The sequence below is a fragment of the Opisthorchis viverrini genome (assembly GCF_000715545.1).
Source record: "Opisthorchis viverrini unplaced genomic scaffold opera_v5_41, whole genome shotgun sequence".
Lineage (NCBI taxonomy): Eukaryota > Metazoa > Platyhelminthes > Trematoda > Opisthorchiida > Opisthorchiidae > Opisthorchis > Opisthorchis viverrini.
The window spans coordinates 863,048-883,022 of record NW_008751697.1 but is presented as its reverse complement, the minus strand read 5'-3'; the positions used below and the strand labels follow the sequence as shown (position 1 = coordinate 883,022).

Below are 19,975 nucleotides of genomic sequence, written 5' to 3'. Positions count from 1 at the left end.
TGGAACTCGCGTGCAGCCAGTCGGTTACCCAGTGGGAGTGTCATCGATGTCAGTGAAAACCTCGGTCGCCTTCTATCTCTACACCAGCAACACTGTACGGTTTGTGCGTCAGTTGTATTGAGAGCGTACATTTACCTATGCCAGTTGGGTCAAAAGGAAGTTCTTTAAAATCTATCATTGAATTTGTTACTGTAATCTTTGTTGTATCAAAGGACTCCAACAGATGTTGTTAGGAGTGAATTTTACATCATAAAGCCATCGTTTTTCAAACGCGGTCACATTTTTACATGATATTTACAATTCTTGTTCTGGAGACGTGCTAAGCTGGCTTTGCATGCAGTAGCTCACTTGGTAGCTTTTGAAAATGCCAGTCAGCTGACCGATGGGTGGTTGAGAAATGATGGCCTATTAATTGCAGTACTGCTTGCTACCAAGACCTGGTTCTTAAGATGTTTTTTCATGGTGAAATTAGAGTCTCGTCATGATAGAGACATTAGTGGTAGCTTCCAAAATGGGTGCGCAAATTTGAGGGGTTCACCCAGTCGTTCGCATCCTTGCATACTCAGACACTTACTCACTGGCCTGATTTTGATAAAGTTGTTTTATGGTAATCTCAATCTGGAGCTTTGCTCCATACACAATAGAGCACTATGAATCAGTCTCGTTCCATTATGGATGAATGTCCTTAACTCACTTTTGTCAATTTAGAACTACTTTGAAGTGAGGGTCACACTGGTCTTCAAAAAGTGTAACTAAAAAATTGCCTGACCAAAAGGTTTCATTCATCCGTTGAAAACTCCACCGACGTGGCTAGAATGACGACTAAAAGTTACGTACGTAGAGGTGTAGATTTTTCCCGAATGTATTCGACAACTGCTAGGCAGATTTTTGGCCACAACACTGGTGTTTTTATACTAATATGAATACGCTTATTAGCACAGATGGCTTTAGTGATAAAAGCGATTATCCTGGCGATCGACTGTGAGACACCTGTTCAAATCAGCAAATGAGGAGCCTTGCAACCTGTAAAGTCACTTGTATATAGTTTTGTGCGTATACATGGTTTGTGATGTTTAGCTAAAACTACTTCTAGGAGAAAGCAACCTCCGAGAATTGCGTCTCTCAGGTTTTGAAATGACGAGTGATAAAACTCATTACGCCTTGGTTCGATGAGATACCTTGACATAGATGAATTGGCATATCCCGAGTTAAAAGCCAAGTTACAAACAGGTGCTATAAGTTCTACAAAACGCTGCTCAAGCGAATATATTTTCCGTAGTATTTCAAATGTGCTCCCAATACTACCGATATAAATTTCAGCATAGTAGCAGGGTGTTCACCGAATAGGGTGATGTGAGGAGTTTTTGTAGTGCACCACAATCGGTTCCTCAGAATTTCAGCTTGCTCGTAGATTTGGGCAGAGTACCACTCTTTGACCAGCAGGGAAAACTGACTATGTTATTTGAATACCATAATTGAATTTTATTTATTTATTTATTTGCCGCCGACAGCTCGTCGAGTGTTGTTTAGTGAGTTGAAGCACAAATGTCTCTTGGTCATTTTATCGCTTAATAAAATACATACTAGATCACAGTCGGTTGCAAGAATAAATTTCGTCCAATGGCATTAGCTGAAATTCACAGTATTATGATAGAGTCTTCCCGAAATCGACGAACTAAAAAAGATTGAAATCAAAAATGCTTTCTTCCATCAAAAGCTACTTCGCTAAAAATGACTGCATCAAGTTTCTGAGATTCTCAATTTCCATCTGCAGTTTATCTTGTCCGGATTGTTCCTATGGGAAAGAATAAAGCGTTTGCAGTAGTGGATGAGTTTAGTGAAAAGGTTAATAGCAATCACATTCAGGGGCAACAGGAATTCTAAGCTCTTCAGTAGCAGACCTATTTAGCTTGAAATTCGACAATTAACATCATCGTGTAACTACCAAGCAAATGGTTTCTGTCCGATAAATCTCAGAGAGTTTATTCGTCGCCTTAAACAATCACTGTATGAACTCTTTCCGTACAATGTGGTTCAGAAGATATCTCATTTTTTGAGCTACCACTTGCCGGTTGTGCCATATTTATCGCCAAGATTTACAAATTCCTGTCATGATTGCTGATCGGATTGACTGACCACAATAGCATTTTCATCATATTATATGAATAAAAAACACTAGGAATTCAGCTGTCCCCTTCACAGCCAAAAAAACATTTCCAGAAGGCCGAGAGCATTTGTCACTTGGAACCACTGACATGCCCTAATCCCGTGGTGTCAGCCATCTCCGAAATCAGTGCCAACCATTGGAATTGCTCAGCGATCAGTTCAGCCAATAGAATGTCAGAAAAAGGACCCTCATCCAAAATATTTTCTCAGAATCGGATGGCATGCTAAAATCGGGGCAATGAAGTGTATATAATCGCCATGGCCCCGTTCGAAAAAAACCTGCTAAAGTGGAAGAGTAAAATGCGATGTCCGTTGCAAGACGCAAACAGGCTCGGCTATATCGACATCTTTGAAGCCATTGTCTTGGAGGCTACTCCAAGCAACTTTCAGCATATCTAGCCCTGGGAGATAGTTATATGAAGCTGCAAATACGCTCACTGTCGTCAAATTGACCACGCCCACCAGATTCCAATCACAATCCAACTAGCAACGCACCACAATTTGTTTGTAAAGTATCCCTAATCGTATCCACAATTGATAAATGTCTACATAAAGAATGTTACCTTCAGCTCCAGCGATTTAATTTTCATGGCCAGCGCCAGTTTTACTGCCAACAGACTTTCAGCAACTTCCCGGATTTCTGATGCTTGCTGAAAGATAACAATATCAGAATAATAATTCGGGGAAGATTTCAATGCCATCATATCCAAAATAAGGACAGATAAGTAGAGGACGATCTGCCCTTCGCATGAGAATATCTAAGATTCAGAATTTTTCACAGTTTGATCCTCTAAGCAGCCGAATATAAGGTCAACTTTCATACTGTGCGCTGGAGCTCAGTAGCTTTGAACGTGTCATAAAGACCATTCGACTGTAACACCTTTTTGGTACCTAGCTGCGACGCAACATGGATGGGACATGAGGGCTGGGATAATGCCGGGTTGTTCAGGGCTAAATGGAACCATCGAGATGCTGGAGTTGGGATCGAAACGCAAAACATGTGATCAGTAAGTTTGCGCTTTAACCACCGAGTTATCTCAGGCTCTTGAAGGTGTCAGCTGTGTTACGAAAGTACGAATCCAAGATAAGTTGCACAAGTGAAGCGAATCCATTTGTGGATCGGACAGCCAGGTTTTTTACGTTTGAGTGCACTTCACACCGACCGGCTTCACAGCCTAGCTAGCAAACAATGCGTTAATAGTTGAACGCTGATAGTTTTCAGGCGTGTGATTAAGAACTCTTCGGCAACTTTCAAGACGTGCAAAAAGTTTCATCTTACACAACCGGTGCGTTTGCGATCGATGTATTTGGAAGTATTTGGTCTGGTGCACCAAAGGCTGTGTTGCAACTCAATAAGGGAATCTACTTCACCATTGCACAATGACAGACTGCCCGACATTGTTTCACACACCAGGTACCTCTGGTTAGTGACTTCATAGTTCTTCGTAGTCCATTCAGTCAGACAAGCGGTAGAAACATGTTCCTTCTTACAAGCATAGATACCCTGGAAAGCACTGCATCTGACAAAACACTTGGAAAGGTAAGGCAAGGGAATTTTGTCTGCTTACTAGATCTATAGATTATTAAGGGCTAAGTTTCTATAATAGATTGAAAATAAAAACGTTATGAACACTAAGATCTAGGGGATCGATGTACTTGGAAGTATTTGGTCTGGTGCACCAAAGGCTGTGTTGCAACTCAATAAGGGAATCTACTTCACCATTGCACAATGACAGACTGCCCGACATTGTTTCACACACCAGGTACCTCTGGTTAGTGACTTCATAGTTCTTCGTAGTCCATTCAGTCAGACAAGCGGTAGAAACATGTTCCTTCTTACAAGCATAGATACCCTGGAAAGCACTGCATCTGACAAAACACTTGGAAAGGTAAGGCAAGGGAATTTTGTCTGCTTACTAGATCTATAGATTATTAAGGGCTAAGTTTCTATAATAGATTGAAAATAAAAACGTTATGAACACTAACGATCTAGGGGCGTTCCGTTTCATTTCGTTGGGAGTAATGGAGCAGCTGGTATGCTTTCTGGAACTTTCTGCAGCTGCTCCTTGTTCTTATTCAGTAGTGATCTTTCCACGGAGGAAGTCACAAATACACCATTGTGCATTAGCTGCTAGCTAGATGAAATCGTTAAAAGCAATACCACTTGTGCGCTACGCCCCCAGTCCTGATAATCTTCATTAAACTTCGGTTAGAGTCCGTTAATTTCATTGACTGTAAAAGATTCTAGGAGTTCCGTAACATGGAACCTAACGGTCCCATTCATATCTAACAAACACAACCTTCGATGTGATGACTTCATCCACCAGGAAACTAAGATAAGACAATGGAATTTTTTTCCATTCAGCAGATGTCTGTCTTCTTCAAAATTTTATTCATTCAACATTCACCATGTTATTGTTGCTGTCTGTTTGAATGACAGCTTCATAAAAAAGTCGGATAGTAAGAGCTACGGTGAACCGTCATGTATTTAGTGACTGACAATATATACCATATGCTGTCAGTATTTCGCAGGCATAACGCGGCTATCCATAAAAAAACTCATTCAGCTACAGGCTATCTGGGTTTTAATACTTTGCCTACTCGAAACGTCAAAATTTCTGTACAAATGTGTAGGTGACCTAATGACTGTCTCACAGTCCGTTTGTGACTTCAGCCGGTTCAACTGAGTTCTCAAGTCTAGCTTAGCTTCTATCTGCGTATTTCGTCCTTTAGAATAAAATGTTGAAACTATCGTTCGTGAGAAAGCACTTTACACAATACAAGAGTTTCGTCGTATAATCCTCATATTCAGTGGGTATGAAGGTATAAAATCGTGGGCCATCCTAACTGCTTCTCAAATTTTGGACCATATTAGTACCCTCCAAACAAACGATAATAAACTCCGATAATCCTACCAACCTTGCACTCCAAATGACTAAAAACTATTTAGGTTGTTTAAAAAAAGTTGGACTTTGAATATAATCTTTTGTACTGGCAAAGCTGTGAGGCGGTACTGAGTGCTTGCACTCTTGTTCTTGTTTTTAGGCTGTTTTTCACCATAAACAAAAACTTTCGGTTCACATACTGAAATCAAGGTGAACAAAGATGTTACATCTAAGCAGTTTACAGGTAACTGGAATTCGTTGACTGCTAAGAGTCTTCGGTCTACTCGATATCTGTGCGTGGTTTAGACGGAAACCGATGTAACTCTGAGAGTGAGTCTGCGAATCCGATATAAGGTAGGTGAATAAACTCGCAATGGCCTGTTGAAAACGATCAGGTAGCCTATGTCTAGTGTTACAGAACAGGTATTTCTATCCTTAAAACGTACTCATCCTGGCTCTATCTGTGTTAGGCCGTATCCCATTTCCAGCATTTGCGTTCCATTATCAACTCTTTGCTTACTTGTAGAGAAAAAGGCCTTATTCTGATGACAAGCTCGCTGACCTCTTGCTTGCAGACCACATACACCCGTCTTTGTAACGTTTGTTAGAAAAAACTGCATTGCACCACGGGGACAGTGAGTAGACACTTACCTCCTCTGAACTAGTTTCAACGTTCATTTGTTGGGAAATCCTCATCTGAACGTTCACCATTTCGTTGTGCAGAAGGGCAAACTGTCTTTTCCTAAGAAAAACCATAAGTCTATAGATAAAATATTGAAGAACGATGAATAACACGACTTTTATGTTACCTCTTCTTAACATGTTTACTCAAGAGGTCAGGATTCTTCCGTGTATAGCAAGCAGTTTTTCATGGGTTCTAACTAGTTTGATTGAGATCTGTGAAATTACATCATCTAAATGTATCTACAGGGGCATGAAATATTTACGGCAAACATCCATCCATCGGTTAACGTAGTAGAATATAATGAGTGAGATTCGTTGATACATTTTAACCCATGAGTTATTTCCTCAGCTTTAACTCCGTTCTAATTGGTCAGTGGAAATCGCTTTCAAAAGTATGCAATATCTAACTTAGTCATCTGATGTACATGCTGATATGCTTGAGCAGGTTTGAGCAGCTTTACGGCAGTGATAAGGCTAATTTTTCCATTATTGCCAAAATATAAATGTTTTGCTTTCCCGGATTTGCTTCTGCACTCCATAATTCTTTCACTTTTTTTGTTTGTCTGGTTTTTTCCATAACGGCAAATTGAACAGCCTTAGAAGTATTTCTTACACTTGGTTTCCTATTCTGCTTTGCGGAGCAGAGCGTACGACACAAGTCGTTTCATCTTGAAGCGCCAGAAATTTCTTTTCATTAGGCTTGGTATTATAACTGATCCTATTTGCTATGCATGGTCAAGTGGCTAGCATTATAGGTTGTGTGCAGAAGGTAGGTTCGTGGCATCTGAGGCTTGCACCAAAATGATCGTCAACTGCATAAGGTATATTCCAAAATATGGCACCTTCGGGGGCAAAACATTGGCCGCTACCCTTCTAATCCTACAAATTCTCACTACATTCGTGTTAGCACATTCAGAACTTATCCGATGGGGGCTACCAAGACTTGGTTCACGGTAATGGCCAGGACAGGATAGTATAATTCGGCAATCAAGGCAAAAAAATGTGTCGAGGAGTTTTCAGTAACCTTATGAGTAGTGCACTAGGAATATACATGTATCGCGAAGTCTGGATTATCGTAGAGACTGAAACATGAGGTGGCACATTCAGTTGCCTGAAAACATCACAAACCAGAGATTCAGCCGGGTTTCAGGTGCATCTCTCGTAAAACCAAATTTGTTTGCAAATAAGTGTATTTCACTGACGTGTCAATTACTTCCAAATGCGATTAATTTTGGGAGAATACGAGGAGGATACACATTTTTATAGGAAGAAATATTTGGTGTGCATCCCATCTTGATTACTGTCACCGATCGTAATGTCAAGTTGTCTTAAGAGCCAACTTTGTGATCAGTTCTCATGGGATGATCGTTGATAATCAGTATTTAGACCAGAACAACCTGATCTCTTATGTACACGCATGCACCAGAATCATGCGAAAATCAGAAAGCCTATGCCCACTTTGTTCCATAAATGGAGGCTGAAAGCACCTCACTAACAGATGTGTTTCGGTTTAAACGACAGCTTTGGTTGTAGCTCCTTACCTGTAAGCGCACGGACAGGGTAAGGTAGCTGGAATCTATCTCCGCAAAACTAGAGTCACACCACATGTAATGTCCGTTCCACCGTCTTCCTTCATCTATAAACCAACGAATGAACGTTTCACTATCCTGGAAACTTATTGAAATCCACTGCGAAAATGCACAGTCAGGATGCAGGCAACATTCCTACGATTCGCTCACTTATTTCAGGGAGAACGTTTGGAATTTGCACGTATCCTCTTGCTAAAAAAACAAACCTAAATCCAGACTCCGAAAAAACTCAGTGAATCATGCGTTTATGTCGTAGCAAAACTTGGGTTTCAAGTGAGCTACAGCGGGATCACGTTCCAAATGAGCTAGGTTTTCCATGAGGCGTTTAGTTGAGTGTTAATAATAATACGGTCAATCGTAAGTGAAGATCCTCGCAAAAAGACACCATTCACCGTTAACAGGAAGATATTCCCCACTGTAAAGTGGTCGAGTATTCAAACCCATGTTGAATTCCCTAATGATGCTTTACTATTTACCAGCAGGAAGATTAGGTATTGTCTTCTAAATGCTAAAACGTAGGGTGTTCACATAACGAAACCGGATACCAATCCCGTTACAAGGCCCACGAAGGAATCATAGTAGTACACCTTGAATACTGAACTGACAGAATTTAGAGGCAGACTTTGCCCCACATTCATTTTTGCCTATTCACTTTGAACGCACAGGCAACATTTGCCGGGTAAGAGAAGCATTCATTACGAAATGTAGTGGAGATGATACTTGCTTGATGTACCTTGCACAGAGTTTTCCTGAGGTAAAAACCGTCCAATAACATACACTTTACAGGCCGCAGTCGACCAAATAAATTCTTCCTCATGAGTAGATAGCTTATTGGCTTCCAAAACGAGGCCACTAATGTAAGGGTCTTTTTGTCTGTATGACATAAACTGAATCTAAAACAGGTGGCAAAGCATTCTTGTTGAGCATGTCTGATCAGTTCTTTTCTTCATGTGAATACGTGCGGGTTGGGTAAATGTACAAAAACCAGGGGCCCGTTTCCACCAAATTCTGAAGCTTTCTTGCAGGTTAGCAAGGCTAGCTGTAGGTGGTGGATGTTATACTCGCACTTGCTTGAGTAAGCAGTGCTATCAAGATACTTTTCGTATTGAATCGCAGATGATGTATATGTAGTACTTCTCGTTAATTTCCTTGTAAGTTATTCGCCTAGTTAAGAGCATCTTATGGTAAGCGATTCGGTTCATCCAAAACCATTTTTTCGAAAGATGATACGTGAAGAAAGGTTATCTGTTGCTGGGCTCCTCATTGGAAAGGAGCTTCTGTACCTCAATCGGACCATATTTGAACCGTGGTCAATCCTTAGATCTAGCTGAATTATAAGACAGCAGAATAGAGGTAGAAAACTTATTGATCAACTGATACAAATAGGTCCATCCTAGCAGTGGCCACGAGTGTTGGATACGGGGTATTTCATGTGTATGGCATCTTCGTATTTGGGTCAATAAAGATGTGGACATCGCGTGTAGATTCCCCCCCCCCCCTTATGACTTTATTCGGCACTGCGGATCCAAACACAGAAGGTTGGATAGGACCAATACGTTCCTAGCCCATCAGTTCGGTTTAGAATCAAATCGAGTCCGAGAGGGTAAGCAACAGAACCTGACTTGACCTCTCACCAGTAGTAAGCATTCAACAAATCCCAAGAACAAATTGACAAAACCTTCCAGATTACAGGCTGGAAAAAAACAAGTTTCCATAGACGTATGCGTAACATGATAATGCTCCAGTTTGATAAGTAAGACGACTTGGAAGAAACTGCTGGTAGCACACTTTTTTAAATTCTGGCTTAAGGCTGGTTCCTGATGGCACGCTTGGAACAAATCGCAAATCTCACAGACTAGTCCAACCAGTATTTAATAATACACATGGTGATTGTAACAAATGCTCCGATAAGCAACTGCTTATCAGCCCATTGGTATTAGTTCTATTTTGTACTACTCAGAAGAATGAAATATTCGATGGAAATAGCCAGCATGGAGAGCCATAGTGAGATTGGTGTTGGGTGGCTGCGAGATTTCGTAGAATGCACGCTCACATCACTCTTGTTTGGACAGCCCTCCTCCTGATCTGGCCCAGTTATTCAGGTGAGTTCACAGTAAAATGAAGCACGCATTCGACATTAGTTTCAATTCTATTAGAGCTCATCAGTAGTGTCTATCCTTGGTCGCGCCGGGGGTTGAACTCCGCACATACGAAATGTAAGGTGAGCATGTTGCCACTAGCCCACCAGCGTTTCAGTGATGTGATTGGTAAGCTCGATGCCTCGAATGACGACCCAGTAACATACCTTGGTTGTTTGAGTCCTTATCAAAAAGGTTACCTGGCTATAAATTGATTTTTCCTAAAAGAACGAGCGATGACAGAACTTACAATTCGTCAAATTTCATCTCCAACGTTTTGTGCAAGTCCCCTCGCGATTTGTTCAAGCGATCTGCTTCCGCACGTACCTCGCATAAGAAAATAAACAAAGAATAAGCAATCTGAGATGCAAAGGTTGAGTTCACGGACATTTCGGGGTTGGCGGACAACCAAATATATTTAGGGGTGTTATCTGTTAGAACAGATAACTGAACTTTGTGATTGTCCCTGTTTACCCGTGTCATATGACTGGCTGCATTTCTAGCAAGTTACCTTTCGACGCCGTCTCTTGAACACGACGATGAAGGTTTGTAATACTGCATATAGTTACTGAGTGTCCACAAAGTTAAATGGTAACCAAAGAATAACATGAGTCCACTAAACTTAACTCTTCCTCACAAAAAGGAAACATTTCCCTTCAGCAACAAGGTAATCAGCTTCCCCAAGGCGCGAAAACAAATGGACAACAAATGTCAGCATTGTTTATTTAAGCAACTAGCGATGGGATCGCGCATTTATAACCTGTGTTTATTCTCATCAAAGTAGAATAGTTGCATCGATGAATTACGTGTCTCTTGTACACCGACGAATAAGTTTCCTGCAAACTAAGTATCATAATGCGTTATCCTGGCGTTGGTATGTGTAACGAAGACACTCCATTTGCTTAAATCATGAGATGGTGAAAAATCAAACTTTTAATTAAAATTATTACCTTACGGGGAGAGCCAATGAAAGGACAGGCTCAGAAAAGAAGAAAAGGGAAGCGTTTTTTGTCCACAGTTATTCCGTTTCCTGATTGAATTGAATACTATTTCTGCTAAGACCATGTAAGTCGGGTTCAATGTGACAGTCATCTACACGTTGGATTGGCCACTTAGCATCAGCCTTCTAGGGGATCCAAGTCGTTTAAGATACATACATAAGCCCTGTCCAGGTTGAGCGAACCAGAAAGTCAAAGAACTGGCAATCAACCTAAACAAGCAATATGAAGTAGTGTTTTAGCCCACACAAGTTTTTTAACGCACCTCTTTATGCAGGTTGTTGTATTGTCGTTTGTGTACTTCGTTTAACTCCTCTAGGCGGCGATAAATATCTTTTATCGCTATTGCTCTGGCATCAGTCTTCTCGGAGGAATCACCGCGTTTGATGCCTGAACGCTAAATTCAACAGGATGGCAAAAGCATGGTAGACTCCATCGTTATGCAACACACCATTTGCAACAACAAAAAATCCAAACCTAATTGGAGTGGTATTGCGATCCGCGAAAAAATCAACTGAATAACTCGCCAGAATCGCACACTGATGAAATTTGCCATCCACGGAAACAACCGTGCCCAGAGATGGAAAAGTGTTACAAGTAGTTGAATCCAGAGTAGATTCGGAGCTTAAAACTGTTGCGTGGCTGTCGCGTTATTATTATTACAATAGCGAGTGTAGGCATTCACATCTACTGCATTACTGATCTCTTCGTGATTAGCTAATTGATTATTGCGACTTATCGTTCTATCGTTCATTTTGAGATCGGAACAACAAAAATTAGAGATATTTTTGTACATCCTGTATATAAGTAAGAATCAGCCTCTCCATCTTGCCATTTCTGTGGTTCAACAAACTTTCTTCCCAGTGAAAGCTACTCCTTAGAATCAGTGGAAATTGTTTACAGAAATGGTTGACGGCAAAGTCAAGAACACTATCGACCTCGAGTCATCCCCTCGGATAACACTTAGCAAGATAGAGCCGCTTCGTCTGACTGTCTTGCCTACCAAATCCTCTAACCAAAATTAACCAAGACCATATTCCAGAAACTTTAGCATTTTGTAGTTATTGATCATCCGCGTGTCCTTGGAATAATCAACATCAGAAGTATCTCTCTGAGCTTCGACATACACATTCAGCGACCCCAATGAGGCCAGACCGATCCTAGGACACTTCTTCATAGCCGAGTTGCACAAGATCCTGAAAACCGTTGCCGGTCAGTCCCAATCTGGACGCGACTAATGAAACTGATATGTTAATATGGAACCAATACGACGACAGTGATACACTCAGTTAACTAACTAGTCTGTCGCTAGTATTGTGCTACAAGTCTCTTTACAGAAAATCTGGTTCGCATCACATATGTCGTGTTCGAACTCGTTCTCAACCTTATATATACAGGCTACTTCTTGAATGTGTCGATGCATTTTCTCGTTCTCAGACCGCCAATGCTGAAATGACAGTTACTGATAGACACATACCAGTGACGAGCTGCGCGGGCTTTGCTGGTAGAAATTAGGACACGTGTACACATTCCTCTCAAAAGTGCTGGTGAAGGGACCACCTGAATTCGCTGCTTATGGATGATTGAGAAACAGGGATAATCGCTGCCTCTTCGCAGCCCCTGGCACTTCTGATCCCATAGTCCTCTACTGCAGTGTGATACATTTTAAACTTCTATTGTGGCGGCCTCATTTTTAGGAAAGTAAACAATCCTGCAGAAAACTCTACTTTTTGAAGTTCCGTTTAGTTGTTTCGAACGTATCTGGTACAACTGGGAACTGTTATGTGGGCGGTGTTGCAGCTTCAGACGTGGACGCAGTGTGGTTGTTTATGGTGGACACAAGTTAAATAAGTTGTCTATTGTGGAGCATGCGATTATTTAGTGTCAAGAAGTGAATAAAATAGAGTAAATGATATAAAATGGATATCATTTCCCGACAAGTGTGAACCAACTAAGAAAAGGACAGCTTGGAAAACAGCCAGAGGAGTTATTGCTGGACAACAAGGTCTCGATAGAGCGTCTCGTATATGAAATTCTTTAAACCCCTGAGAAAAAAACTTTTCAAAGGAAGTAGCACCAAGTGCCGGCAGCACCAACCATCGCTGCAAAAACCCTCGATACGCTTTTTTGTTCCGTCTGGGCTAAACTGGTGTCTCATTTCAAACCTATCAACAAATTGGTGTACATTCATTATTTTATCCAAGTGAAGAAAGTTCTTTACTATGGGGTCATGTCCCACAAGAGACTATGCCTACAAATGGGTGCCAGTTTTGCCCAAGTAGTCTTTTGTCCTGAGTAGAAACTATAAAAACCCTATTTTTCTATCAGGAGGGTTAGAATCCTGAAAGCGACGAATGAATGCCCGGAATCTCCTGAGACTCTCCGCTCCGCTAGATGCTGACCGGACAGACACGTCCCCTCAATATGCAGCGCTTCACAGCCTTGTATCGAACCCACGCAGCGATGGTCAGCGCTGATCAAGGTCAGACAACGCCCCCGCAATATGTAGCGCGTCGCAGCCAGACCATGTGCGTCAGTGTTGGACCAAGTTCAGATAGCTTGAGACCGCTGTACTTTTGCGCTCGCGCGCACTATCACTCTCGCAATCGCTTGTTCGTAATGTAACTGTTGTGTTCCCTTCTGTCTTTTTTTCAGGTATTAGGCACTGGAGTGGATTAGTGCTCTCTAGGTAATGAATGTGACCCGGAACCTTTTGTGGATTCGCGTTTGCAGTCTAGGCGAATCAGCGAAATCCCTTATGTCTTTTGGGCTAAATGATTCGATGTCAACCAGAGTACTTTTTTATCCGCTTGGCATGTCTTACCATTGTGAGCTGGTCAAATCTACTGATCCACAATGAACTTCTACGGAAACACGATTGCAAGATTTTCTGAAACCATGTTGTCGTCGTTTCAGTCATTCGTGTATGCTTAACAAAGAATGCCACTTTCAACAGTTGGAACAGTCGTTGAAGCACTCCTGACTCATGTTCCTCGCATCCCAACTAAACATATTCGTCCCTCACTCAAGATCACACATGAGCGAGCACTAACAATTCAGCCGGTAAAGAATCCACGCGGCCCCACTGAACTTACAACGGTCATATAAATGTGCCACCAATGTGGTCTTCTCCACAAGTAGCGCAGAAAATCCTGGGAAATCCTGGTCCCTAATCTCCGTGAGTTTCAAACCTTGGGGTGGTACGTTGATACAGACCCTGTAGTTCACCAATCCCAATCTTGCCAGTTGGTGAAGTAGTGATGAATGTGGGGAAACAATCGGTGCTCTGTGAACAGGAATTTGTAAGTCGTAATATGTTATATGGACACATGTCGATCTCCCCTCTGACCCTGCAAACCTTTTTCTATTTTATCATCTTGCTTTTGGTCCGAGTATCGTACCAAGTGATAAAGGAATTGTCAGCATTTCTCTAAATGAGGGTTCCTGTTTTCCGATAAAATGAATAATCTTTCCGGAGACGTTGAGTCAGTTGCCTTTTGGTAGCAATACACCAAGAAAGTGACGCATCTGTGTTGGAAAGTAAATATAAATCTAAACAAGTTACCCAGAAACGTATAATCAGGCATAGGATTTACCACCCACGTACCGTTGGGCGTGTGGCGCACAATGAAATTTGTAATTCGTTAAGTGAATTCCGCAAGGAACCAGACACACTATCCAGTCTTTCCTCGATGCGTTTGATATGATTATGCATATTAGCCTCGTGTGTCCGTCTACAATGACAAGAAATGGTAGATAGTCTTTGATTTCAAGAAAGAACGATTGAGAACACATTGGTATAGATATTCACCTGTCTCTCTAGTCATCATTTGGCGCAGACTTAAAACAGAGAACCACATATCAAACGATGAGAAAATAAGTTGTCGCTGATTAAAGAGCTAGCAACCTTATGAGTAGTGTATTAATTCTATACAATGTATCGCGATGCCTCGATTATCGTGCCAAAGAAAACATGAGGCGGCTTCGTGCAGCACATTCAGTTGTTTAAATTATCATAAGCGGGAGATTCAGTTGGGCATCAGGTGAGTCTTCTGTCAAAATCAAACTGGTATGCAAATGAGTGTATTTCGCCAGTTCCATTGATGTTTCAGTCCATAGGAATAAACATTACTAGCATGTTCATGGGCTAGCGTGATCTCTCGTGAAAAGTCTACCAAGACACAAAAGGAGCTACAAACCAGTGCTTCTAAGGATGATGCAACTGATGCGAGACACTACATGACCTCCTTTGCGCTCAAATTCAAACACTGAAAAACGCAAATTAGGTTTCTCCCTAAGTGGCCTGTTATTGGTGTGCCGGCAAAAGAGCGCCTTAGAATACATGCATTGTGTAGCGAATGACGTCCATTTTATCCTTCTTTCCCAGAAGTGGCTCTTTTAGGTTTGGAACAGTGAATTATTGTCGTTCAGCAATGTTGCAATCGGGAATGATGCTTTCAATTACAGCTCGCGTGCAAGAGAAGTCTACGTGAAGTTGCTGGACTAAAGTACATGGAATAATGGCTGCAAAACCCGCCGGTTGAAAGTTACTCCTTGTGAATAACTCCTTGAAAACTTAATGGCTGATACAACGTTGAAATATCTAAAATTGCGAATTTCGTTCTCCAAAAGGGCTGTTTCCTTTTTTTCAAGGTGAGAGAAACTCCAAGCGTCCAACAGAAAACCGACAAAAGTACCCTCGGAGGAGTGAGTGAGTTTACAGAAGAAACATCGGAGGACCACGGTACTGACACATAATAATGACGCAAGATTTTCTACAAACGAAACCTGTTCTGAGTTTTCGGAAGTTCTGAATGTATCAGCCTCCTAACGATTCCAAAACGACCACCGGAACCATATCAAATAGAACGTCCCAAATTTGTTTCGATTGTGTACCAACTGATTCCTTACCTGCGCGGTAAGAATTTTTAATACTGCCGGAACATTTCCATGGGAACGTACCTTGTCTTGATTTCGGCGCTAAGAACTCCCTCCAATTCCAGCTTATCATCATTGGTGCGCTTACCAACCGATGAAATTTTATCTTCAATTTCCCTGCATTGACTTGATAAACGCTGGGTATCATCCTAAGTGTGGGAAAACATCAAAGTGACGCTTCACAAAGTTACACTCAGTCCAAGTGAATAATAAAAAAGAACACCTGCACTAAAATCGGGGTAATGCATCCATCATTGGTCAGGCACAAGAAAGATTCACAGTATAGTTTACCGTTTGCTGAAGGCAGGTGTTTTCGCGAGTTTTACTTTGGGCCCATAGTGAGGCATTGTATAGCATCTAAAGAAGTGAAAATGGAATTTTTCCACTAAATAAACGACAGAACATAGCATAGCTCCTTTCTTGCATAATTCGATTTCACGGCACATAACGTTCTGCTCCTGAGAATGTCGAACATGTTGAACTCTACATCTTATACAGATCAGACAATCATCCCTCTTTAGCTGAACAATGCGAAATTACTCTGCGGGGTTTCCCCATAACCATCAAGTTCCTGAACCGTTGAAGGGGATACGGGATTGAAATGAGACCTAGTTATTAATGATGTCTTAGCTTGAAATGCACTCATTTGCGAAAATCGCAAACAAGAGAATCAGATGAGTCTCTCATTAGCATTTGCAAACGAGTGTACCTCGTTATTCACGTACAATTAGATGTTCAAGTAAAAAAACAGATTTGATGGAAACTCGGAGACTGACTGACTGCGCAGCCTCTGGAAGAACTGTACAGCCAGTGGGCTTACGAAGAGTTTTCTGCAACCTTATGAGTAGTGTTTGCGGTGCTTTGTTTTTTTTTCATTTGAAATCTAACTCATCGGATATGCGTTTGCGACAACTTTTTCGTCACCACAAATCCCGAGAAGTTTTGTCGTGAAGCCAAATGCACCGTATCTTGCCATAATTGGTTCATCGTAAAGGAAATGAGCCCAGAGTTTGTTAGAGTCAGAGCACATTTCCACATAGCCGTCTGTCGTGTCATGGTGGTATGGTGGCTTGCTTTAGAAGGTACAATTATCTATCGTTCCGTTCCTCCTGTCGACACTCAGGAAGGTTATAAAAGTCTTGACCTGTATCCACTGATCTTGCCAGGAAAACCTCGGGAAATCCTGGTTTGCGTGATGTCCGAGATAGTAAATAAGCGGCTGAACGAATGTTTGCACAAACGATCATACTGTTACCCTCTAATGGGCGCGCAATTTCATAAAATTCGAATAGGGGTACACATAATTTTCACCCGGATAGGGCTCGTCTACTGACGACAGAATCACACCTGGATGTGAAGAGCATCATAAGGCAAGGGCAAGTCTGCATAACCAAGAAGTTGATTTTCATTGACTGACCATTCCACTGACCTCTTCAGAGTTAGATGTACTTTATTTGCCGGTATTTCACAACTGTGCTTGATCAACAGAAACAATAGACCATTTACCTCAGATCATGTTAACAACGACAACAACACAAATATGAACTTCGACGTTGTTTGCAATAACATATTCCAAATTGAAAACACCACCCGCTGAACTCTCATGATGGAAATAAATACGGTCTTGGCGGTTACCATGGCATCGACTGTTCAATTTCAACTCGGCTCCGTTGGCATAAGATGCCCTGAACATTAATTGGTTTTGAGCCTGGTTTGGTTGGCACCGTTGAACAGCGAAATTTTTGACAGAAGGAAACAACTGTGTTGATAACAAAAGACCGAACAAAAGCGCTCATGGGCTCCTGTATTCCATTCAACGCCGAGGAAAATGTTTACCGGTGGTCTTTGTTATGAGACAATGACCACAGTTTCTTCACCTGTCCGTAGGCTGCATAATTCAGTAGGGTTTCCACTGGAAGATGGTACTGAATTTTATATAATAAGATAATTAGAGCTAGATAAACTAGTATACTGAATATATGTTTCAGAAGCACCGTACGGTAGTTGGTCAATCACACGTTGACGACTTCACTCCAACCGCTGCATTAGCAATCCGACTGACAAAGCCAACGAGCAGAACAGCAACCAGTCTGGTGTGCTTCACCAAATCAGTAAAACGAGATGCTTTAATCACTTGTATTTTACGCTTTGGTAACAGTTGGTGAATAGCATAGAGACTCTGAGGTCCTGCTCCTATATTTCCTTAAAGTGATAAAAAGTAGTTTTATCCTTTTCCGGAAACAAGTGCAGTACCTTGTAGCAAATTTCGGGGTAGACTTGAACTCCAAGTCTTCAAAATTGGAGTTTGGACACCGTTACTAAGCTACAAGTGGTGGAGAAATAACACTGTTCATTTGGACCTAAAGAACAACTCCAAAGTTTCCTTTGTCTGAACTGACGAATTCGGAAACAGGTAGACGACGTCGGTGAATCTGTGATGTTTGTCAGTAAAACCTTGTTTTGTGAATTTTAAGGCGCGGTATGCTCAGGCCACTCGTGAACACATACGCGAAATAAAAGACTACGCGTTATTGTGTGCGAACAGAATGATTTCCAGTGAATTACCAAATGAAGTAGTATGGCCGTTTTTTGCAAAAATAATACGAGAGTGAACTTACGTGCCACTGACGCTTCAGCAGACTAAGCTCCGCGCTGATTTTGTATTTGATCGAGTGCAGCTTTTGAAGTATTAGGGCGTGGTTTGTTACTAAATCGTCATCAGCCGACTATATTGAACAGGGCGGAACATAAAAGTTCAGTATTAATTCCTTTGGTATTGTGAAGCAGTTTGAAGTATTCTATAGAGGACAATGTCAGTAGCTCAGGTAGCGTAGATGGGTGAAGCAGTTTGAAGTATTCTATAGAGGACAATATCAGTAGCTCAGGTAGCCTAGATGGTCGTTGGCTTGTTCGCTGAGCTGGGCAATTTGGTTGCAACCAAATTGCTTAGCTCAGCGAACAAGCCAACGACCAGTTTGAAGTGTCTTTGGGTAAAACTGCTTTCACACTACAATTGTGCGACCTCAAAATGACAGAAGTTTAAGATTGCAACTGTTTGATTCCTACTTCAGCATTATAGCTCTTTGCAAGTTCACTTTTGCAATGACTTCATCAACTAGAGGAACTTCTTTGAATTTGCACATGGCGAGACTACCTAACAACCAAGGTGATGCGTTCGCGAAGCAGTGCGTATACAATACCTGATGCTTGCTAGACCCTCGATAGTTCACGATTCAATTTTACTCGGTTCTGCTCAAGACTTGCTTTGATAGCCCACAAATTTTTTGAAGCACAACGATGAAGCGGTTATTAAAGCATGTAGCAAAACTATTTTCAGTACACTAGGCGGAGACTGGATCACTTGAGAATAAAAATACTCTGCTTGGTTGAGCTAGCGTGAAATGTGTTGGTGAAATGTGATAATCCTGGTACACGAGATGTAAAACAAAAAAGCGGCTTCTTGAAAGGGATTTACTGTGTGGGTGATTCAACTTAAAAACATAGTCAACTACGATAGTGTACGGGAATAGTGAAGCACTAATGGGAAGACCAGAATAGTGGTCAGTATCCAAATACCAAAAACGAAGAGGCCTATAGTAACAAAGATCACGGAGTGAAACTAGGATACATCAAGATCAGTCCTTCTGAAACACCGACTGAAAGACAAGAGTCAAGGAGGATAAGCTGAAATATTACAAGAGTATTAAATAAGCAGGACATGGATAACCAGTTAACCAACTGCATTTCCGACCCAAACAATCCCCTACAAAAGCCGTCCTGATAATCTCCCCTGAACTAGTAGTGGCAAGCCGATAGCTAAAATGCTCAAACTACCAGTGTAACGGTGATACTGCTGATGGAGAGGCATGCGAGTTGTATGTTTTCTCGTAAACCCACTTTGCGTTTTTTGAAAAGTGAGATCTGTTGCATTTGCTTGGATTTTAGCAACAATCTGTGAATATCCAGAAAAGTTCAGGAAGACGCGTTCAAAGAGAGGATGGATATTCAGTTTCTGAAAACAAGATGCATATGAGAGTTTTGCTTCCTGTCCAATAGCCTGTAACTGTTCAGTTGGCATTTTCTGATAAATAACTCCGCAGCGAAGGCCTTCTTCTTCTCACCAGTTCCATTTTTATAGGACTGTTTGTTGAACAGCTGACGAAATGCACTCAATTGCATATTAATTTGGTTTTGACGAGAGACTGAATCTAGGCGAATCTCTCGAGTATGAAGTTCCTCTTCAACTGAATGTGCCACACAAGTCTACCTCACGTTTTGGTTGACATGATATTCGAGAACAGTTTATTTTACCTACACCTGAGTTAACAAGTCGGTACAACCTCAGTTTCACGGTACATCCCAAGAACCACCAAGGTAAGATATAGTTAACTGCGGACTTCTTTGAACTTATAGCTGTTCTTGCCTTTTGATCTAGCAGACAAATGGTCTACCCGGTTTACTTTAAAACAACATATAGGTGGTTGTCGAGACAATCTACGGCTCCTCTGTTTTTAATGTGTGCACAACCTCGGTGTACCGCTATATTGTTGATTCCGATGCGTTCCAACGGAAACCAA

At 41.5% G+C, this 19,975-nt stretch overlaps 1 protein-coding gene across 1 annotated transcript in view; it reads right to left on the bottom strand.

Moving 5' to 3' along the window:
- Positions 1-2,717: 2,717 nt before the first annotated feature.
- T265_13152 (hypothetical protein) overlaps positions 2,718-19,975 on the bottom strand; it is a gene marked incomplete at both ends in the record, with an annotated part of 33,088 nt that continues 15,830 nt past the window's right edge. Inside the window, 7 exons of the mRNA XM_009167459.1 lie at positions 2,718-2,924; positions 5,703-5,811; positions 9,713-9,822; positions 10,726-10,857; positions 14,068-14,194; positions 15,423-15,547; positions 18,017-18,124. Of these exons, the coding sequence (XP_009165723.1) occupies positions 2,718-2,924; positions 5,703-5,811; positions 9,713-9,822; positions 10,726-10,857; positions 14,068-14,194; positions 15,423-15,547; positions 18,017-18,124 (918 nt within the window). The remainder of the gene's footprint in view (positions 2,925-5,702; positions 5,812-9,712; positions 9,823-10,725; positions 10,858-14,067; positions 14,195-15,422; positions 15,548-18,016; positions 18,125-19,975) is intronic.